The sequence below is a fragment of the Mucor mucedo genome (assembly GCF_025094135.1).
Source record: "Mucor mucedo strain NRRL 3635 chromosome Unknown EV154scaffold_145, whole genome shotgun sequence".
Lineage (NCBI taxonomy): Eukaryota > Fungi > Mucoromycota > Mucoromycetes > Mucorales > Mucoraceae > Mucor > Mucor mucedo.
In genome coordinates this window covers 51,619-74,168 of record NW_026252429.1, presented here as the reverse complement: position 1 = coordinate 74,168, position 22,550 = coordinate 51,619, and the positions used below count along the sequence as shown (strand labels likewise).

General features: G+C 37.2%; 9 protein-coding genes across 9 annotated transcripts; 6 read left to right on the top strand and 3 right to left on the bottom strand.

Annotated features, from left to right (window-relative positions):
* Positions 1–7: 7 nt before the first annotated feature.
* On the top strand, positions 8–1,705 carry EV154DRAFT_429641 (uncharacterized protein; the record flags this gene model as incomplete). Its single annotated transcript, XM_051596475.1, has 5 exons — positions 8–166; positions 227–276; positions 335–573; positions 1,222–1,388; positions 1,511–1,705. 5 exons carry the CDS (start codon positions 8–10, stop codon positions 1,703–1,705), a joined length of 810 nt encoding a protein of 269 aa, XP_051452468.1.
* Positions 1,706–3,329: 1,624 nt separating this feature from the next.
* On the top strand, positions 3,330–3,515 carry EV154DRAFT_392342 (yeats family-domain-containing protein; the record flags this gene model as incomplete). The annotated part of the gene is made up of 1 exon (XM_051595130.1): positions 3,330–3,515. A coding segment is annotated over one exon (186 nt), but the record flags the coding sequence as incomplete, so codon positions are not given.
* A 426-nt stretch (positions 3,516–3,941) lies between these two features.
* On the top strand, positions 3,942–4,690 carry EV154DRAFT_429660 (uncharacterized protein; the record flags this gene model as incomplete). Its single annotated transcript, XM_051596479.1, has 2 exons — positions 3,942–4,236; positions 4,296–4,690. The coding sequence occupies 2 exons, from the start codon at positions 3,942–3,944 to the stop codon at positions 4,688–4,690; spliced, it is 690 nt and encodes a 229-aa protein (XP_051452466.1).
* A 348-nt stretch (positions 4,691–5,038) lies between these two features.
* Positions 5,039–7,069, bottom strand: EV154DRAFT_429648 (ras guanine nucleotide exchange factor domain-containing protein; the record flags this gene model as incomplete). Its single annotated transcript, XM_051596477.1, has 3 exons — positions 5,039–5,688; positions 5,753–5,817; positions 5,889–7,069. The coding sequence occupies 3 exons, from the start codon at positions 7,067–7,069 to the stop codon at positions 5,039–5,041; spliced, it is 1,896 nt and encodes a 631-aa protein (XP_051452465.1).
* Positions 7,070–8,723: 1,654 nt separating this feature from the next.
* EV154DRAFT_429642 (uncharacterized protein) lies at positions 8,724–8,903 on the bottom strand (the record flags this gene model as incomplete). The annotated part of the gene is made up of 1 exon (XM_051596476.1): positions 8,724–8,903. A coding segment is annotated over one exon (180 nt), but the record flags the coding sequence as incomplete, so codon positions are not given.
* A 1,817-nt stretch (positions 8,904–10,720) lies between these two features.
* On the top strand, positions 10,721–13,244 carry EV154DRAFT_525839 (tRNA synthetases class I (M)-domain-containing protein). The gene is made up of 9 exons (XM_051603336.1): positions 10,721–10,971; positions 11,033–11,148; positions 11,220–11,291; positions 11,349–11,435; positions 11,492–11,991; positions 12,062–12,273; positions 12,347–12,523; positions 12,584–12,657; positions 12,742–13,244. Exons 1-9 carry the CDS (start codon positions 10,845–10,847, stop codon positions 13,009–13,011), a joined length of 1,635 nt encoding a protein of 544 aa, XP_051452463.1. The 5' UTR covers positions 10,721–10,844; the 3' UTR covers positions 13,012–13,244.
* On the top strand, positions 13,245–15,258 carry EV154DRAFT_525837 (uncharacterized protein). Its single transcript, XM_051603335.1, has one exon. The coding sequence runs from the start codon at positions 13,280–13,282 to the stop codon at positions 15,173–15,175; it is 1,896 nt and encodes a 631-aa protein (XP_051452462.1). The 5' UTR covers positions 13,245–13,279; the 3' UTR covers positions 15,176–15,258.
* A 52-nt stretch (positions 15,259–15,310) lies between these two features.
* Positions 15,311–20,384, top strand: EV154DRAFT_486457 (P-loop containing nucleoside triphosphate hydrolase protein; the record flags this gene model as incomplete). Its single annotated transcript, XM_051598851.1, has 11 exons — positions 15,311–15,695; positions 15,758–15,930; positions 15,992–17,098; positions 17,153–17,257; positions 17,316–17,950; positions 18,023–18,156; positions 18,217–18,895; positions 18,961–19,099; positions 19,149–19,310; positions 19,366–20,184; positions 20,250–20,384. 11 exons carry the CDS (start codon positions 15,311–15,313, stop codon positions 20,382–20,384), a joined length of 4,473 nt encoding a protein of 1,490 aa, XP_051452461.1.
* On the bottom strand, positions 20,362–21,719 carry EV154DRAFT_525835 (uncharacterized protein). Its single transcript, XM_051603334.1, has one exon. It carries the CDS (start codon positions 21,536–21,538, stop codon positions 20,531–20,533), a length of 1,008 nt encoding a protein of 335 aa, XP_051452460.1. The 5' UTR covers positions 21,539–21,719; the 3' UTR covers positions 20,362–20,530.
* Between the last annotated feature and the right edge of the window lie 831 nt (positions 21,720–22,550).

Genomic DNA, 22,550 nt, shown 5'->3' with positions numbered 1-22,550 from the left:
TTTAATCATGTCTACCATTAGTGAATGGTCTATACTTGAAAAATTACTACTGACACAAGCCGTATATAAATATGGCGAAAACATGTGGTTCCAAGTGGCCCGTGTATTAAAGCAACATGGCTTGATTCAACCTCAACAACGTCCATCCGATTTCTTCAGTCAAAAGGTAAAACATGAAGGGCTTTATCTTTTTGTGCCTGTCATCAACTTTTTTACATCACAATAGAATTGTCAATTTCAATACTATTTACTTGTTGAACAACTCGAAGCCGAAAAGTAAGTTGCTCTTTCTTTATTTCTCTCTTGGTCGTCTCATCAATAAATAAATAAAAAGACAAGTGTACCGACATAACGACTTGAAAAACGATATGCCAGTAGTTGTTCGCATTGCACGCCAGTTATATCTACAAAGAATTGAAGAAGTAAAGGAAAGGTTGAACCAAGAGCAAACAGAATTTGGAAAGTTGGCTGAAGAAATCCAGGCTATCAAGTCTGGTAAATGGGATGATAGCTTGAAAGGTGATATACAACAAGAGCAACAACAACAGGAAATCTGTATTAAGCGTACTTCAAGTGAGGTACATTTGGAGACGAACCTTAAGCGATGTAGGTTGGAAGAGGAGAAGGACGCTTCCATTCATGAGGAACATGTTATTTCTACCGCAATTTCAACACCTACCGAGACTACTAGCATCGAACAGGATATGGCAATACCACCACCACTCGCAGTACTAACACCAGCGCCATCAGCATCAGAAGTACCAGAAACACCAGAAGCGCCAATAGTACCATCAGTGTTAGAATCACCAGAGACACTAGCAACTTTATCAGTGATTGGGCCTGGTGCAGCTGCGGAAATGATAAAACCTGTTGTAGAAACACCACCAGCACCACCACCAACATTAATTTCGAAAGAGATGGTTGCACAGGATCGGCTACAAGATGGAAAGAATGATAAATTACCAAGAATAATTATACCTGAACTATATAATGATCAATCTGGTAAAAATGCCCCCTTTATATAACTTCCCCCCAAATGTGTGTATGTGTATGTCTGTTTTTGGCTAACGTTTGATATAAACCAAAACCACAAAAAAAAAAAACCACAAAAAAAAAAAAAAAAAAAAAAAACTTAAAATACAATACAATACAAAAAAGCATCGCCTATATCCAAATTACACATGACAACGGATGATGAGTACTTTACCAGTAGCGAAACAGCTACACCTACCTCCGCCAGAAGGTTAAATGCCAATAACAGCGATCAAAGACAAAAGGCATGGCAAAAGAACATCAATTTGTTATGGCAGGAGATTGCAAATCACAAAAATGGAACCATGTTTATGAACCCTATTAAAAAGTCATATGCCCCACTTTATGACAAGGTCGTGAAGCAGCCATTGTATCTCAAAACCATCAAGAATCGTGTCCGGGATGGGGTAAAGGGGACAATTGTTCATCCCCATATATTACGTATATTGATCTTTTTTTTTTTTTTTTGAACATTTAGGTTGTAAAAACGACAGCCGAATTTGAGCGTGATATAGTCTTAATGTTGACTAATTCCCTCATGTATAACAAGGAAGGTACAGAAATGTATCTGATGGCTTTGGAAATGTTGGATGATGTACGAGAACAAATCAGATTATTCAAATCTGCAGATAGCTATTCCGTTTCTTTTTGGGAAAATGAGACCCAACAATAAAAGCTCTGCCCTTATTTTTTTTTTCTACCTTGCCCATGATTGGCTTACCAAATCTTTAATACTTTTTGACTTCTTTTTTTTTTTTTTTCTTCTTTCTTTTTTTACGACTTTCTTTTATTTGACGCGTTAACAACAATAGAGCCATGGAGCTACCTAATGTAGACCCACCACCCAAAAAAACGGTTCATACAATACCCAGAGGTACATTGACCTTTTTCTTTTCTCTTTTTTTAATAAAAAAAGCACAGCTGTATGCTAAATCTACATTGTTTTCGTAAATTTTTTTATTTTTTATTATTCTTCACAAAAAGATGAATCGACAAGGAAAAAGATTACCGACATTATAGATCATCAATTCGATTTAGAAATATACCTTAAACAAAGAGAGGTAGCCACCATTCGACAAGAAATCGCAAAAGCAGAAAGCATTCTCGAAGACTTGAAATCAGCTGTCGAAAACGGTAAACAAAACATGTTTATTTCTTGTTCAATAAAACTAACTGGGAAATTCCTATAGAATCGTTAGCAGCATCCATGCCAGAAGCAGTGCATTATACCCGACGATCGGCATTATACTACCATGGAGGCCCACAAGCTTTAATGAACCCAGCTCCTTCAACCGCCGTCAAAAAGAAAGTATATCGACTTTTAGAAAAGAATCAATTATTTGGTAGAAGATACGATGGTGTCTATGTGAGGTAAAAATTCCACTTTGTTGTATGGACCGCACGGAGGAAATTTCATAACACTTTCTTATTCTTTACAGACTAGCATGTCCCGTCTGTCATCGTGATGATTTTGCAAACCAACAGGGCTTCTTAAACCATTGTCGATTATCTCATAATTTAGAATTCGGCCCTTATGAACAGTGTATGTTACAATGTGGTACTCCCGTAGATGAATCTGAAGTGCCCTTAGATAATCCAGCTAGACTAAGACCTATTATGGGCATGAATCCTGCTATGCCGAGGTACAACTTTTCTCTAGCGGAAAAAAAAAGTGTTACTCATGATCTCTCTCTTCTACAATAGGGCTTTGCAAAAGAAATTAGAAAGACCATCTATTAAGGTATTTGAAGAAGATGTAGATATGGAATTAGAGAATGAAAAACGTCATTCAACTCCACCAGCAGCAACAAGTACAGCGGTGCCGATAACGTCATCTACAATACCAGTAGCGGAACAAGCAGCAATGGCAAAGCCCAACAATGCACCAGCAACGGAACCATCCCTGATGTCATCCAATATACCTACACCATTCACGAATGCTGTGCCGCAGACCGAGGACAAATCGATACATCCTACGGCCACATTACCTGTTATAGATAGACCTGATAAAGCATCGAAATTAGTCCCAGAGAGCGAAACTGGTGAGATCGTAGACAAGCCAAAGTCAGAGGAAGTTAAAAAAGAGGATACACCTAGTACACCTAAAGTGGAGTCTTTTGCTGCTGCAGTTACTCCATCAACAGCAGATGTTGGATCTCGATTTTATATTAAGAGACGTATCATTGTGGGTAATGTTAGTAAATACATGGCACCAGGTATGTTTAAAAACTATGTGAAAATGAAAAAAAAATAGCTAAAAAACATTAGAGCGCCGTGATCCCGCATTAAAACAGTTTACACATAAATGGATGATTTACGTTGTAGAGCCACCACAATCCAAACAAGATGTATCTGCGTTTATCACCTGCGTACGATTTTACCTCCATCCCAGCTATAAACCTAACGACATTGTAGACGTAACAGAAGCTCCTTTTAAACTTACACGTTTAGGATGGGGAGAATTTCCTATCCGTATCCAACTCTTTTTTGTAGACAAAAAACGCAACAAGACCGTCGACCTCATTCATCATTTAAAGTTGGATGATTCACATTCGGGCAAACAGTTACTGGGAAGTGAACGTAGTATAGAGATTGAATTGGACAGAAATACAGATTTCAAAGACACAAGTTTTGTACCACCCCAGAAAGAATCAGAAGCTCCTGCAACCATGGCTGTGCGACAAAAGATCAGTTTATTAGGTGGCATCTTGAAAGAATGCGTGAGGAAATTACCCATTGTCAGGGCTGGTTCCCATGGTACGGTCCTACCTTACAGTTGCGCTTCCAGCTCTCAAATCTTCTTTAAATGGTCCGTGGGGAAACGAAAAGCCTTGGAATGGCACCGTGCTCGTTTACTACGCCTGGAAGCTCAAAAAAGAGCTTACGAAGTCAATGATAATGTGCTTCGCATGGCGGCAGAGGCACTAACCACCAAAGATGTCGTCTTATGGTGTGTCAAAAATAAATACACCCCAGTTAAATCAGATACAATTGAAGATGTCGTCGAGTCAGGCTTGAAGCCAGGCTATTGTAAATTCTGTGGTAGCGTAAGAGATGGTCATGATGAAACCATCGATGATAACTGTCCAAGAAGACCTAAAGGATGGAACAGTAGGAAGCGTAACGGTGGCATCAATAGTACAACCAGCGTATCCAAATTGCTCTCTACGCTTGAACAAGGCTGGGAAGATGTGAAAGATTCAGGTAAGGATGGTGTGCAATATAATACAACGGACACTCCCTCCTAAATTTATAATATATAGATGATGACATGGATGTGGACATTGATATGGATGAAGAGCCAACCACGACAAAAGAAGAAGTGACACGTCGAAACGATATATCGGAACGAGTCAAGCATCTTACACTTGACTCGATGGATGTGGCGAATGAAAGATCGCTGGACTGGATGTGGTCTGTCGTAGGTCAACTTCGTCTAAAAAGTGTGATTGCCAATGATATGTTATTAGCAAAAGATGGTAATTTACAAGGTCCCACTTCTAGCTTTGATTTAACTTCGGCTATGAATCAAAGATTGGTGGTAGGAAACATTCTAACTCAGGTAAATAATAATCTCTCCAGTTTTCATCGACATCTCATGTTATTTATTATTGTTACTCTAGGCGACACGAGTGTTTCTAAAGAAACTAGTAAATAAAACTGTAAATAAATGTCGTAAAGAAGAAGAAGGATCCGCCGATAAGTCCGTCAAGATGATGGTGCCTTACCATGTGTATCAAGCAGCACAAGAGACAGAAGACTTTGATTTTTTGACCAATCAATACATGGGACCCGAAGATCCAGATGTACAGCAAAAAGGCAACTAAACCGCATCTTAACGAAGAAAAAAAATATGTACATAGACCAACCCTTATCGCTTTTAATTTTGCCCTCCCCCTCCTCCCCTTTCAGAAGAAAACACGCGTGAATTTAATACATAAATTAAGTTTTTATTCCCTATTATTATCATTTTTTTTATGTAAACAAAGATAGTAAATAAATTTCGTCAAGTGGATGTAGAAGGTGTGAAAGAAGAAGGAAGTCTTTTGCGATTATCAGTACTTGATAAGGAGCATTGCATTTTTCTTGCAGCAGCTTTTCCGATGGCATGAAGATTATGATTGCTATTCCAAGGTATCTGATAGCCTCCCTTCTTGGTCGTATGTTCTTCGCTTGTCTCTCGATATCCTTTCCATTCTTCATCTCCAAATCTGCTCTTGTTCACTTCTTCCTGTGGTGTGGATGGCGTAGATAGATCAATCGTACGAGGACTGGCTTGTCCTTTATTAGTAATTTGAGGTGCGGGATAACCTTTCCAAACTTCTTCCTCATCTTCTTCATAAGGATACCCTCGCCATTCATCGTCATCATCCGTATGTGAACTAGGTGGATATCCCATCCATACTTCGTCTTCTTCTTCTGCACTATTATTCTGTTGCGCAAGAATAACCATATCCTCTTCGGCCTGCAGGTATTGCTGAGGTATAAATTCGGGTGCAGTAGGCGATAGATAAGGTTTGGGTTTCACTTCCCTGATGGGTTCTTCCTCTTCCTCCTCCTCTTCTTCTGCTATAATTATATCCGTTTCATTATCATCATCTACCATATCATCCACCTCTTCAGGCTCTACAGGTTTTTTATTTGGAATATCCGTTGCTAACGTTGCCGGTGCTGCTGGTGACAAGGTGTCAGAGATTTGTGTAACAGTATCATGTGCCACAATCACTAAATCGTCGACTGTGGTCTGATCTGTCACTGGCGGCACGATTTTTTGGACTTGAACGACTAATGGCAATGGTTTGTTTTGTTGTTGTATAGGTTCCGAGTGGGAGAAAAAGTCCCAATAGAGGTCATACTCTTCCTCTGTGGTCAACTCGATTTCACCTACAGCCAAAGGTTCGACGTTGAGGCTCTCCTGGTGCAACTGAGAGCGATTAAGATAGGCACGAGATACAAGCCAATGGAATAGGTTGGAATTGGATTGTAATTTATCCAGTTCTAGACAGACCGATAATTTTAAAGGGACATGGGATGTGCGTTTCCAACTCGACCTCTCGAGTTCGAGCGTGTTTATTTTTAAATGTTGTTGACAAAATTCCAATACGCGTATAGCAGAAACAAATGATTTTTTGCCGGCATCGGAGAGTATTTGTTTGTTGCCCATACCTGTGGTACTGTTGTTTAATACAACAGAATGTGTGTGAATTAAATTGCGTATCATGAAAAGATGTGCATGCATAAACGGTACTGCAATCATTTGAGATTTGAGGGTGGGTGTGTTCAAGAAACGCGCAGTGTGTAACCATAACTGTTGATGGTACGCTTCATAATTGTTTTGAGGCGATAAGATAGTAACCAGTTCTTTGTAGGTGGCCAGCATTTTGGAAGAACATTGGCTCCATAGCGATTCAAGGCGTTGAACCTCCGGCATCTGTAGACTGGTCAAGATGGCTGTACAGCCGGAGAAATCGCGATAAATGTGTAATAAAAGAGATGCGATTTGTATCAATTGCGCAATCATGTTGTTGTTATTGTTCAGGCTTTTTCTTTTCTTCTTTTTAGATAATGACGACGTTGCTTCCTCTTCTTCTTCTGCAGCAGCAGCACTGTAAATGACTTGGTGTGCAAATGCATGCGATAGATAGCGGTGGAAATCTAGAAGGGGTACAATGTTTGATTGCTTGTCAAAGCTAGAAATCCAAGATTTATTCAGGACCACCAAACGGAATAAACTGCAGTTAATGTAAGCAATCTCTCTCGCGATATCCTGATGATTTAGATCAGTAAGAAATTGAGACTGCACATTTTGAATTTCTTTGGTTAATCGATCTAGATTTTCTCTTTCCTTGGAGAGATCTTTATTTAATAATGCAATTATATTGCTGGTATTGGAACTGGTGCCATCTCTTGTTTCGGATAAGGCCTTGGTTGTCTGTGCGAGGGCTTTGGCGTATTCAATCGATGTTTGTGTTAATGGTGATAAGGGGATAAGAGGAAGTCGGTTACTGGACTTGGAGATTTCTTGATGATGATTCATGCTATTTCTTTCTTTTTCTTTTTTTTTTTTTTTTATATATTTTTTTTTTTTGAATATATATATATATAACCCCCTTTTTTTTATTATATTGAGAACAAAGAAGAAAGAAAAAAAAAAGGAAAATGTTTGTTTGTGGTGTTGTGTGCTGTGTTGTGTGTGTGTGTGTGTGTGTGTGCACAAAGAAAAAAAAAGAGGGGGGGAGAGGATGACGTAAACTTTCGCACCATTTCGATTTACTTACCGTTCATCTTGAATGTTATTCTCAGTGTATTTTTTGGTTCTAATATTAACTACTCCTTTGAATGAACATGTGAGAGTTAATTAAAGTCTATCTTGTATTTCGCAACGGAACATTAAAATAACAATCTGTAAGTCACTCTTCTCTCCGTGTCAGTATATATCCCATGATGTTGTAGGGCAGATGTGCTTTGTTTTCTACTCTTGGAGTGCATCGTTCCAAACGTGTTTTGTGACATTTTTTAGCATGTATCTCCGACTAGTACAAAACAATGTAAAAGGAAATAAATTTCATAACCAGATTCTCTTTATTTGAGCTGCTGACCCAGACTCTAATAGGCTATCGTGCTGTGTACATACTTTTAACCTACAAATGCATCAAACACATTTCTCAATAAGCTACGCAAAGCTGCTCGGTATTATATTTTAAAATTCGAAGCATTTTTGCCAAATATATGAAACTTCTTACGCATTTTTTTGTTCCTTATAGGGCTGATTGTACTTGCCCTCAGACTTTGAACGTTTCGTTTCTATTCTGAGCCCTCAGATACAAAAACAAAACATTTTTGGTGTGTATGTTAAATAGATAAAGGCAGTTCAAAGTAGTGCAATTATATACTGTTTCCCGATATATATGACTTCTTATATTTTTTTTCCTTTTGATGTAATGTTGTGGGAAGTGTTACGGGTGAAAGGTAGAACGCTTTTCGCTTACAGCCCTAGTTTTTTCATCACCTAGTTATAATATTTAGCGATACCCTTACACGATGTTAGATGTTGGTCCAGTTGACATGATAAAGTAGTGTTCTGACCTTGAAAAAGTGCGTTTAATTCTTTATTACTTGTTACGATCTACGATCTACGATCTACGACAGAAATTATTAATTGGTATTATATCTTCGCTTCTCTCAAGGACAGCCAAATCTCACGTAGTCACAAGGTAAGATCTGTAATTTGGCGATCATTTAGACTTGGAAACAAGAATATACAATCAAAAAGAATGTAATAATTACAAATAAATGTATATTGAACGATTTATATTTATTTTAACAATTCTTTCTTCACTCTTTCGCCATTGAGCTCGTTAGATATTAATCTTACGCAGAAATATGAAGGTAAAATCCAAAAGAGAAGCTGAAAATAAGCTATAGCACACACATACTGGTTTAACATATGCTGGTTGTGATAAATATGTATCTGGTTCAAGACGATAAGTTATATTGACCCCTTGATGTCTACTAAAGTATCATAGAATCCGACATTACAAATACGCGCGCCCTGGCTGTTCCGAAGAAGATATGGGTGTGCCTAAGAGACCCGAATCACCTATATCAGATGTCAGGCCAGCAGAATCAGTTGTAACTAAACAAATCTTATGGGCCGTCAAGAGATACTTTATTAAGCCTAAAAAAAGAGGTTAACTTTCATTGAGAAAGTAAGCATCCACAATTATATAATTACCCTGTATGTTCTCATCTAAGCCTTTCAGTTCAGGTTCTGAAGAACTGTTTTTTGAATCTCTATTTGTTATGCTTTCCTTTGAATCGCAGTTTACTGAGACATAGACCTTATTTACTAATGATCTCATTTTTAATTTTTAATTTTTAATTTTTTAACTTGCTGTTCCTATGAAAGTATTTTTTTGTCAATAGCTTCAGTTGTTGATCTAAGCTTTCTACCGTATCCGATTACTGTGTATCCTTCTTCTTTTAGCTTTTCGATGTAATTTTGTTATTCAGTGCATGTATATATAATATCTTTCTTGAGTGAATCTATATGATTAGGTCGATAAAGACAGACTTGACTATGGGGATATATCGAATACAACTTACAGGTATATTGATCTTTAAAAGCGTTAAGAGATCTCATTGAGATTCTTTCATCGTAGTCATTTACTAGCTGGTACTGAAAAATGACAGGTCTTTACTCTCACACCAATGGTAGCCAGCTTGACATTTTTATCATCAAACAATACAGAGTTGTCCCAAATTTTGGTAGGAATCTTCTTCATTAATACTGATTACAATTCAAACGTGATTGATTGTAGATCTTCAGCAAGATATATGGCGCTCAAGAATTGTAATGATTGGGAAATTGTATTTATAAATGAAATTCTTTTCAGTCGTTTGCGATCAGCATAATATAGTTAGAGATATTTTTTTTTCTAGTTCTTAATACGTATTGCAACGCGTTCTGTCTACTCAGTTTCTTTATTGTTTTCATATTCACTTTCTTCGTTTTAAGCACAATCCGACTTATAGTGATGATAATAAAAAGGTAGCACATTGGATAGACTTTTGCACATCAATCATGTATAGACATTTATAACCATTTCTCCCAACTTTGCAGTCTATTAAATCCACTTGCAGTTTCCATTACGACGTTCCGATCGTCGATTGTTTTTGTACACATTAACACAGGTCTTTTCGGATTTTCGCCATAACAAATTTCAACATTTCCTTTACGCTGATTGACACATTAGCTGCTATACTTCTGTTTTGTTCATTTTTGGTTGTATATACTTTTATCATCATTTGCCAAACTTACATTAGCAGCAGCTGTTTCTCTGTCCGTTTGACTTGTCTTTGGTTTATTTAAAAGAAACCAGATTAAAATGGCAAGACGTCAGGAATTATCTTGGTCTTTTTAAGTATTGGCAGACTACTTTTAATTCTAAACTTTATAGTGACGAGACAAAGCCCATAGTAAAATAATGGGTCTCCCCTTGGGGTCGCTCATCCCATTTTTGAAATGGCGTACCATGTCTGCCTTCCGATCGCAAAAACGCCTACATAAGTCTTTAAGTTAATACATGTGAACAATAATTTATATTAAATGGCATAAAACCTACATTAATTCTTGATTGAAACTGGGAACGCACCTTGAAGTCCCTATCACACAGCGGTAACCTTAAAAAGAAAAAGGGAGAGAAAAAAAAACTGAGTGGACGGATTTTATTGATGATGAGAATGATAGACAGTAACCGGCTTATGTCTTTGTCAATCTGTAAATTGTTTCAAGTTGCATAAAGTTAATCTTTCACTTTATACTGATAATAGGAAACAGGTGGGTAAATTCGCTCCCGGGACGAAGACACTCGAGATAATAATAAAGTTATTATTCTAAAGAAAACTACATTCTATTTCCAAGTTCGTCTATGTGTAATATCGAGATGTTTGGAAGATGCTTCATTCTAAAGTTTATATGTTTGAAGATTCTCTTAGTGATTCAAGAACTCCAAAAGGAAAACGTTGTAAAGTACTCAGTCTCATATGGCTGCAAGAAAATAGTCAATACAATGATATAAATAGCAAGACAAGTATATCAATAAGCTATACGTTAATTTAAGTTAAAGAAAGCAGATTGTGCTTTATGAACAGAACTGTATAGGTTTGAAGGTTGACGACTGATTTTGTATCACTGAATTTCCTTTTGTGAACGTCTGAAATTAAAAAAAAAAAAAAAAAGTAACAACTGCCCCCTGGGCTCCCCCATTCTCTTCTCGCCTTCTGTCAGATTTTTTATTCACATAAATAAAATGCGTGTTCTTGGGCTCTGGAACGTTTCAAAACAGGCACAGTTTGCTTTTAAGCCCACTTTGATTTCGAAGCATTTGAACCATACAAAAGCCTTTGTGACCACACCTATTTATTATGTGAATGCAGGTAAAAAGCTATCTTTTCTTTTTTACAATGCATCGATGACTCTAATTTAGATTTTCTTTAGTTCCTCACATCGGTCATTTATATTCAACCGTCTTAGCCGACACCATTCGTCGTCATTATGCCTTGCATGGAAAGCAGGTCTTAATGTCAACCGGTACAGACGAACATGGTTTGAAGGTAGACTGAACAAACGTCAAATTAAACCCTCAGAACCTAACCGCTAAAATAAAGTTTATGTTGTAAATTAGATTCAACAAGCCGCTGATAAGAACAATATGAAACCTATCGAGTTTTGTGATAAAGTGTCTGAAAGCTTCAAGGTATGTAAAAAAAAAATCATACACAAAGTTGCGGTAGAGTATTTAATATGTGGATAGAGTTTATGCGAGGCAGCTGACATTGGATACACAAGTTTTGAACGTACCACCAACAAACATCATATTTTAGCAGTGAATGAACTATGGGTACTGGAAGAGAACAGGGATTTTAGAAAAAGAGAAACTAAACAGGGTAATCATAGGATCAATTGTTGAAAAAGGGTTACCTTTATAAGGGAAAGCACGAAGGATGGTATGCAGTTTCAGATGAAGCTTTTTACACCAAGAACCAAGTGCACGAAGTACTGGATGAAAAGTCAGGGGAAAAAGTCATGGTGGCTATTGAGTCAGGTCAACGTGTAGAATGGACAGTAGAAGAAAATTATAAATTCAAACTGTCTGCGTTTGGTGATCGTCTTTTAGAATGGATTGATGCTAATCCTAAATCGATTGTACCTAACAACAGAAAAAACGAAGTCAAATCTTGGATCAATGCTGGACTTGCGGATTTATCTGTCTCTAGATTAAGATCTCGTCTTGACTGGGGTATTCCTGTTCCAAATGACCCCGACCATACCATCTATGTCTGGTTGGATGCATTAACCAACTATCTTACAGCTACTGGATATCCTTGGAATAAGGATTCAAAAAACAAGGATTTCTTTCCTCCTGATGTCCAAGTCGTAGGAAAGGACATTGTTAGGTAAAAAAAGAGAGACGAATAGTTTAATTTGATTCTCTATTTTGACCCACCCTCTCCACCCTTTTATAAGATTCCATGCTATTTACTGGCCTGCATTTTTAATGGCTGCAGAATTGCCATTACCTAAACAAATTCTTGCTCACGCTCATTGGACTATGGGAAAGCAAAAAATGTCCAAGAGTCGTGGTAATGTTGCCGATCCTTTCCAAGTCTTGAAAGACTGCGGTGTTGATCCCGTTCGTTACTACCTCGTTCGTGATGGTGGTCTTGCTGATGATGGAGGTAGCTTTACAGATAGAGAGAGAGAGAAAAAAAAGGAAAATACCTAATGATCTGATATATTGTTCTCTGTTAGATTACTCTGAAGATATGATTAGAACTAGATATAAGAAAGATTTGGCAAGTCAACTTGGTAATCTGCTGAACAGAAGTACAGCCAAAACATTACTTTCCGATGGTATTGTACCTATCAAAAGTGATACGTTAGATGCCAGAGATGAGTTTATGCACAAGGAAATATCAGAGACAGCAGGTAAACCTAAAGAAGAAAAGAAAAGTGATACTCATGCGGGAGACTAATATAGTTATATAGAAAACTTTGATAAAGCATTTGAGGAACGTGAATTTAGTAGAGCATATACATATATCTTTGATATGCTGTCACATGTAAATAACATAGAAGGAAAAAAAAGAGGGGCGGTGGATAAATTGCATTTGTTTCTAACTTAATCTATGCATGTTAACTTTTAGGCAAATAAGCATTTCGCAGATAACGAACCTTGGAATCTTGCAAAGAAACCTGAGGAAAAGCAGCGTTTGAACGATGTCCTCTTTTATTCTTTAGAAGCATGTCGTATCGCCGGTATTTTATTACAGCCTGTCATGCCTACAAAGATGGACAGTTTATTAACACGTTTAGGTGTATCTGAAAATGACCGCTACTTTAAGAATGCAAAAGAGTTGACTAAAGTCGAAAGACCTTTAGGAGAAATAGATGGTGTGTTATTCCCTCGTCTTTAAAAATATAGAATGATCTTTTTTAACAATAAAAAACTCCCCCGGGGGTCTCCGCTTATATTCGCATGGAAACGCATTGTCCATTTTTAGGCAAGACTGTGGTGTGGGGAGGAATAAACTGGAAAAATGGGTAAAAAATCTTATCATAATCTTGCTCCAATTGGTTTCTGTTTACCTATACTCGTGACTCCAAAAAAGTCTAATTATGATTTTTCAACGCCATTTCCCCCGCATTACATTATTGTACCTATTTGTGTGTAACGAATTGTTCATGTGTGTGATATTCAAATCATTTGTTTCCCCCTCTAATTTTTTTTATTACTTTCTTTCTTTATTCAATCCACAAACAAAAATGATCACCCCACAACTCACTTATAACTATCCTTTGGAAATATTTGATAATGTATCCTATTATCTCACCCATAAACAAAAAGGAATATGTCGGAATGTCTGTAAATCCTGGAGAAGCCTTTTTACACCGTCGCAATATCGCCATGTCCAGATAAGAGGCAGAAGACAATTTCAGCGTTTTTATGGAGCCTTAATAACTAGTATGGTAGGGCATTATGTTCGACGTCTTTCTATAGACGATGTATGTATAACTGCGGAAGAGCTTGAAACATTGCCCACACTGTGTCCCAATCTGGTTCATTTACTGTCGAATGGTGTTGATACTTCACAAGATATTTCCTTTTCTCAATGGAGTCATCTTCGTTACCTTACGGAATATGGTCACTTTACTGTTGCAAATCAGTTGCTTCGTTCCCCAGATTCAACGTTCTCTTCACTCACAAATCTGTCTATACGGTTTAGCTCTCCAAATATGAAGCATGAATTATTTGATAATTTGCATAAAGCCAGTGATCTTGAGTGTTTATCACTCGACACCGTGACGTTATCTCTCTCTGACTTTGAGATGATTCATGACTCTTGTAGAAGCCTTCAGAAGCTCCGCCTAATAAATGCTGACCTGGAGCCAATTAGTTTCACACTAGAAGAAAAAAGAAGCGTAGGTGCTGCTGCAAGTCATCACCGTTACAAACCGACTAAATGCATGAAAATCCTTGAGTTTCAAAACGGTGGTAGCCTTTACGACAATTATGAATGGCTTTATTACTTTGCATCTAAATACAATGGTTTGGTTAGCTTAGATCTATGGTGCAGATACTCAGTCAGTACACCCTCTCTTAAAGTGCCACCTACGGTAAGTGAACTCGAAGAGCGATACGCAGCGATAGCAAGTATAGGTGTGAATTGTCGTAGTTTGAAATCGGTAAACCTGATCAATGTTACCATAAATCACTGGTTTTTTGAAGCAATGGATCATGTTGGTATCAGCTTGGATAGTATTGCTTTGGGAGATATGACGGATAGAACACTGGATATGTTACAATGCTTAGTCAGGTCCAAACAAAACGTATGTTCCTTGACACTTTGGGGCTGGCCCTCATTATGTATTCAAGAAACCATGCAGGAGGCGGTGACGTTAATTGGAATGTGCAGCGATAGACTATATTCTATTGACTTCTCTATGCAGTTCTCTGGCATTAAAAATGCACCTATCCCCATTGACTTTATTTTGAGCCACTGCTCAAAACTAAAACAATTGAAATTTGATAACATACAAGCTGTGGTAATGACACCGATGAACACGAAGACAGATGACGATGCATGCTATAATATGCCAGCGAAATCTTCTTTGGAACACCTTATTTTCAAAAACGGATCATTCCGGAATCAAGTATTTGATTATCTTTCGATATACTGTCCAAATCTAACCAACCTCGAAGTTAACTCTTGCTCATTAATCGGTCAACATTATCCTGAAATGGATATCAAGATCCATATGCCACATCACACATTTCAATCTATCCGTATTGATCACGCAAGATCACCATCACACTATTATCACGTAAAACAAGCGATTGATATACGTTTATTTGATGTATATCAGTGTAAAAAAAACAAGCGACAATTGTTTGAGTTGAACGATTATGAACCATACACGACAAGTCTCGATTTTGAATATGAGCAGAGAACTGTCGAATATAGTAGGCCTACAAATTACATTGGACATCATGCTGATACTCAAATTTCTGGTCCATTTGTTTCAATCACTTGTCAGGACTTAGCCGAACTTCATATCGGCACTCTTTGGGCTATTTAATGTATCTCTGAATTATTTTTATGCACAGCTTTTTTAAAAAATAAAATAAAAATAAAATAAACTTGGTTTTTGGAGCTCAACGAGTCCTCATTGCTTTCATTCACACTAGTGCATTTTTAAGAACAAAAAAATAACATGGCCAAGAAAAAGTCAAAAATCGCGTCTAATCGAGGATATGCAACCGTGTCAGCACCCTCCAAAAAAGTTGAACCCGTTACGCCCGTGGAAGAAATTCAAAGTGCCGATCCCGAGCCTGAACATCCCTTTGATACAGTTGTGATTCCTGAAAAATCTGTAGACAACAAACAGGATCTCGAAGATCAAGATCCTGTTTCAAAGTTTATGAAAAAGTACGAATCCTTGAATGATCATAAAGCACAAGCTGCATTCGATCGTTTGCTGAAGGACGATCCCCAACAACAAAATATACCTGATGAACGTATCAAGAAGTTTCGATTGACGGCTGACGTAGAAAAGGATTTATTACAGGTTATTAAGCATAAAGATAGCGATATATTCGGTAAGAGAAAAATAGGAGAGTAGGAGACATATTTTTAAACAGCTCATCTCATTTCTGAATAGGTGCTTTCAATCAACCGCTGACGAATAGCTCAAACGAGTACGAAAAGGAAAAGATCATTAGTCAGTTTGACATCTTGTACAGAACTTTGAATAAGCTAGGCTTTGCGATTGAAGACATTTCAGAATCTTTCGAAGCAACTTTATCGAAATCAATTGACGATCATTTAGATTGGGTAATATAAAACAGGAAGCAGTCAAAAATGAGTATTTATTAAAATTACCGACATCTATTAGCTCTGTGTTCACGTACCTTATGAAAGAATGCCTATCGGTTTCTTTGACAAGTACTTTAACGAAGACGAGAACGAGCATCTAGTATTGTTACATAACGCCAGAAATAAAGATACAACAAAAGTGATTGAGCCTATTGTTGAAGAAGATAAGCAGGTTTTGATGAAGGAGGAAAACAAAGTCGATGCTAAAAACGAACTCGATGCTAAAATCAAAGCCGATGCTAAAATCAAAGCCGACGCTAAAAAACAAGCAGAGGATATCAAATCTCGCGTCTTACAAGCTGCGCAACAATACATGGATGAAGAAGAAGAGGATATTAACGAAAAACATGCACTTGCCAAAATGCAACTAGCTGAGCTAGAGAAATTTCTCCCCCGAGATAAACATGGCGGCAAAAAAATCAAGAAAGCAAAGGAAACAATTGAAACACCTGCGCTATCGGATGCAGAAATGATGAAACTTAAAAAGGATATCAAAAAGATCAAGGAAAAATTGTCTAGTTTGGAAGCAGATTGGGATTTCGATAAAAAGAAAGCAGAGGAATTATACGCCAAGAAGAAGGAAATCATTGATCAAGAGATTAGACAAAAGCAAATGGAAGAAAGGGCTGAAATGAAAAAAATGCAGGAAGAAAAGAAGGAGGATGAGGTCCCCGAGACAGAGGAAGATGATGACGATGATGAAGGAGGGTTATTTGGTGGATTGATGATGGATGAAGAACAAAGTAATACACCTGCCACTGCCACCACCACTACCCCTATTCAGTGGAATATCGTTGATTTAACCGTACCTAAATCATGGATGGGAAGATATCCTAAGGACTTGCTTTTGGATTTTTGCAACAAGCAAAAATTTGGGAAACAGAATTATCATTCCACTACGGTTTCCGCTGGCATTTGGCGATCATCACTGAAAATTGTGAAAGATGGATATAGTAGTATTCCCCTAACCTTTGAATTACCTCAAGACCTTTGTGCTTCCAATAGACATGACGCGGAACAGTTAATGGCATTGTATACTTTGTTTGAATTGGAGTCAAACTCTTCCGTTTTTAAAGTGCTACCAAATGTTTATAAAGATCTATGGACAACTTGGTTAGAGGATAAGGTAAAAATTTGCTTACAATAAGAGGAACCCCATGTCATTAACTATGGTTTGTAGAACATTAGAGAAAGTGCGCCTAAACTTGAAGCCGATAAAAAGAGATTGTCTTTCCTCATCGATTTAGTAGATAAATCGTTCAGCAAATCGAGCAGCAGAAACAATGTATGGGAACATATAAAGAAGAGAAAAAATTGATGAATAGTACTAAATATGAAATCAGTCTTGTAGTTTTGCTAGCCTTGATGCTATCACCAGTGAAAATGCTGTAATCGCATCTAAGCAGAAGGTTTTAAAACATAAAAACATGTTTACTCGAGTTCAAGAAAACTTTAAATCTCGTTTGGGGAACAAGGATTATATTTCCATGAAGAATAAGAGACACGATTTACCAATTACAGCTTATCGTGAAGAAATTTTAGAAATCATGAGAAACCATCAAGTCTTGATTATTTCGGGTGAAACTGGTTGCGGTAAGAGTACACAAGTCCCCCAATTTTTGGCTGAGGATCTTTTATTGGGATCGACAGAAGGAGGATCTGTAGTATGTACTCAGCCCCGTCGTATTTCAGCCATGTCGATTGCAAACCGGGTGTCAACTGAAATGGGTGATCGCCCCAGATCGACAGGTAGTCGTGATGCCATGGTGGGTTACCAAATTAGGTTGGAAAGTAAAATGTCTGCTGAGAATGTATTGCTATTCTGTACCACGGGTATTCTCCTGCGTCGATTAGAAAGTGACAAATACTTGGATGGCGTAACGCACGTTGTCGTAGATGAGGTACATGAACGTACTATTGAGAGTGACTTTTTGCTCATTATCTTGAGAAAGTTATTGGTTATCCGTACTGACCTCAAGTAAGTGAAGGTTTATAAGACAAGCCTACGAAATTACTCACTTATTTTTTAAATCGCGTGTTCCTCCTTTAGGATTATATTAATGAGTGCTACAGTAGAAGCCAGTCGATTTTCAGATTATTTTGGAAACTGTCCTGTCGTTTCCGTCCCTGGTCGAACATACCCTGTTCATGTTCAATACCTTGATGATGTTTTGGAAGATACGGGTAAATGATAAGAATGCTGGTGGATTGTTACATCTGTAAATATAACCTTAAATATTTTAGGTTATGTTCTAGAAGAAGATTCGCCGTTTGCTGTGCGACGCGTGAAAGTTAAAACTGAAGTTGGAAACATCAATGTTTCAGGCCAAAGTGGATCTTCGAAAAATGTTCATTACGAGATGTTTGAAGAAGATTCTGATGATGATGACCCATATGACCCCACTCGCATTGAATCTAAGCTTCATATTATCGAGAACCCAGATCAGGAAGACGATACTTTACCTGCTGAACCTACAGCTAGAAAATACAGTCGACAAACTCGAAAGATGATTAAACGAATGGATGAAAAAAAAATTAATTACGACTTGATCTTGGAGTTATTGGACTATATTTGTATACCCAAGAAATCACAAACGGATGCTGAGGCTGATAAAACTCACGAAATGCAATTAAAGGGATTCAACATCCCCGATAAGGGTGCCATTTTGGTCTTCTTACCTGGTATGAACGAAATCCGTAAAATTTATGATTTGGTGTCCAGTCATAGTGTGTTTGGAGACCCTGGAAAGTTTTTGTTGATTGCTCTTCACTCAGCGCTATCTTCTGAAAACCAAGAAAAGGCATTTGATGTACCTCCGGAAGGTGTCAGGAAAATTGTCTTTTCAACTAATATCGCTGAAACAGGTGTAACCATTAGTGATGTAACCATCGTTATTGACACTGGTATGGCAAAGGTTGTAAGGTAAGATATACAATTTAAAGTAAAGGTACTAAATGCAAAACTTATCTCACCGCTATAATTATTAGCTATGACGATAAAAAGCGTGTTACCCGACTGCTTCAAAAGTATGTGGCAAAGGCAAATGCACGTCAAAGAAGAGGTCGTGCTGGTCGTGTTCAGGAAGGTGTATGCTTCCATTTATTTACACAGCAACGCTACGAAGAGGTAAAGCACTTTCATATTTATAAAACATGCTATTCACACTTGTTACAAGATGGCAAACTATGAAACTCCAGAAATTCTCCGCTTACCGCTGGAAGAACTTTGTCTCAGAATTAAGGTGTGTGGCCTTGGTGCTATTAGAGATGTTCTTGGAGCAGCATTAGATCCACCCACCCAAAAAATGATCGAAAATGCAATTCTAACATTACAAGAGGTAAAAAAAAAGTTTATTTAATGATGGTATGACGAATATTTATATCATGTGCCAGGTACAAGCACTATCGGTGGATGGTAATGAATCCCTTACTCCTCTTGGTGCACATTTATCAAACTTACCCGTTGATGTACATATTGGTAAAATGATTCTCTTTGGTGCTATTTTTAAATGCCTCGACCCAGTCTTGACAATTGCAGCAGCGCTTAGTTTTAAGAGCCCCTTTGTTCGCCCTTTTGGTAAAGAAGATGAAGCAGATGCAGCACGCGCACGTTTCCGTGTCTATAACTCCGATTTCTTGACCATCTACAAAGCATATGATATTTGGCGTGAAAATTATTTAGAAGCTAAAGAAAACAACATCAGCAACAGCAGTTTGATTCGTAAAATGCGCACCTTTTGCCAAAAAAATTTCCTGAGTCAACAAAACCTGGAAATGATTGAAGATATGAAGAGACAATACCTGGGACTTTTGATCAGTATCGGATTTGTAAAGACTAATGAAAAACCTGATATTAATCGGTACGAGGTGAAACGCTCTGTAATACAGTTATGCACAGTGCCTGAGGTATACAATGAGCACGCGTCTTCCATTCCTGTTGTAAACGCCGCACTTACGGCAGGTCTTTATCCTAAGATCGCAGAATACTTGAGACAATCATCACAAATTGTAAACAAAAGCATGGAGTTACATATTCATCCCTCATCAATGATGTTTGGAACAAGGAAGTCTTTATTGTCTGATTTCTTGATTTATAATACTGTGGTAATGAATAACAACAACAATCAAATGAAAGATAAGGTCTACATGTGGGAAACATCCTCAATTGATGCAGTTGCCGTTGTTTTACTCGCTACTGAAATCGATATTAAGGTAACAAAATGAAAGTTATTAAAAGCAAATATGACGCTGGCTAAATTAGATATGTATTCATTTAGTACAAGCAAAGGAAGATGGTTTTGGATAACTGGATCTATTTTGATTGCTTTGCTAGAACAGCTGTGCTTTTAAAGTTTTTACGTAAACAACTGGTAACGTGTGAAACCATCATGATTGGAAATGGCAGTTATTAATCTTTTATTTTAGAATATTTGGCTAGCCGAAAAAATGAATCAACCGGATTTAGATTTAGGTCATTATAATGAAGAAGTGATGGGTGTATTAGTAAAGACTCTTGAATCGAACGCTATTTAATAAAAATGGGTGCGATTTTACGATTTTAATTACTTGATGAGCGAGAACCGTACAAAGGTTTAGCTGGAAGGGGTAAGCCAGCGTAAAATTCCATACTTTGGTATGGTTGACCGAATACATTATCATCGGTGCTTATTCTTTGTATTGTTGAAGTAGATCTTTGTCCGGATGTCGGTGCGAGATAATAATACAAACCCTCTTTATATCCATCAGTGTGCTGATGACTGTAAAACATTTTTTCGTAATGAGGATCTTCCTCAACAATATTATTAAGAGTGGATGATTTTGATAAGTCAGGAACGGATGAGTGGTTATTTGGCACTGTTGATTTTTGATTGATTGGGTCTTCAGAGTCTGTGCTATCGATCAGTTGGCGCGATGCACGTCTTTCATCAATATAAGATTTTGAAAAGGTATACACGCAAATTATAAAACTAGATATTGCAACAATACACATAGAGACCCCTGCTATTTGTCCTGAACTGACTGTTAGTCCACCGTAATCTTTGTATACGATGTTACTCTCTGCATCAGTAGTATTAACCATTTGTACAGTCGCATTAGGATTGTTGATATTTAATGTTTTAATAGGAGCTGTTAGTAATGGTGTCACTAATATGGAACTTGGCTGCTGAATTATGTTGGTAGTGGATGCATCTTTTGCTTTTACTGCGGGTAAAATAAATTTTAACGGGCCAACTGATGTCAGTACTGAATTTTTCTGAATAATAACGAGTTTATACAGTATTGGTTTTGTTGTTAATTCCAATGGGAAAACAATTGAATGAGAGTCGGAACTCGAATCGATATTTGAAGCAAGCAGCGCGACAGTATGATTGTCATGCAAAAAAACATCGTATTTTTTTAGTTGTATATCGAATCGTGGTATATTTGCTTCTGCCCATGTAATAGTTGTAGTTGAACCAGCTACAACGTTTGTATTTGCTAGAGGTGATGTAATTAATATGGCATGAGAATTATATATTAATGCTGTTATCACCACAGTTTTTATTATTAATTTTTTATAACACATTTGTTAGATAGATTGTGAATCATGCACATAAATTGAGAAGAGAAAAGATCAACAATTAAAAAGATTAGGTATTTAAACAATGTTTGTCCTATTACTGCCAAGGTCACACAAAATGCATAATTTACAGTTTCGAACACAAAGAGCCATGATCTCAGGTGTTTGTGCTCCCGTTACACCGACTAAATAAATGAAATAGAGTCGGTCTTGTAAATAAATGACTCTGTATGGTGATCATATTTAGAAATAACTAAAAGTAACCAGGCGGTAAACAGTCAGTATTGTAGCCAGTGCTAAATCTGACTCCCCCCCCCCCCGAAAAAAAAATTAAATGAATAAAATACATAAACCTCTTTTCCGAATTATATTTGTTTCATTTTCCTCGCGTAAGGTTGTCCAGACTATTTTACGGAGTTGACTCTCTATATCAACGGTTCAAAGGCCACTTAATTATATTTTGGATATCATACCACATGAAATACTTGGTTATGAATCTCTTTTGATTCAAATAACATTGTTTTAGTTATTAAATTAAGCTGCCAATGTGACATGGTTTCAACGCTGTGATAGATAAATGGCTAAATCAAATAAACCCGAAAGTAAATGTTAATTATAGAGAAACTCTTTTTTTTTTTTGTAAATTGAACATGATTCAGGGGCATTTAAGTAAATCCTAGGTTAATTGCTTACATTGTATATTATCAAACTTTGCTTTATCAATGATGTCTAGCGGTCAGGATGTAAAGCCGTTTTTGAATTATGGACTCAAGCAACTGCAACTACATCAAAAATAAGCCACATACGATATCTGGGTACAAATGGTATTATATGGTACTAAGTACATTAGATACCTGTTTTTATTGCACATTGTGGCAAGAGCATCAACCTGATCTGAGAAACCTAGTGTCGACCCTTACAGCCTTTCCATCTGTTCAAGAAGGCAAGCTGTATCTACAATGTTAGCACCTTTTTTTACTGCGAATATTTTACCGTACTCATATCACTTAAGGTCATT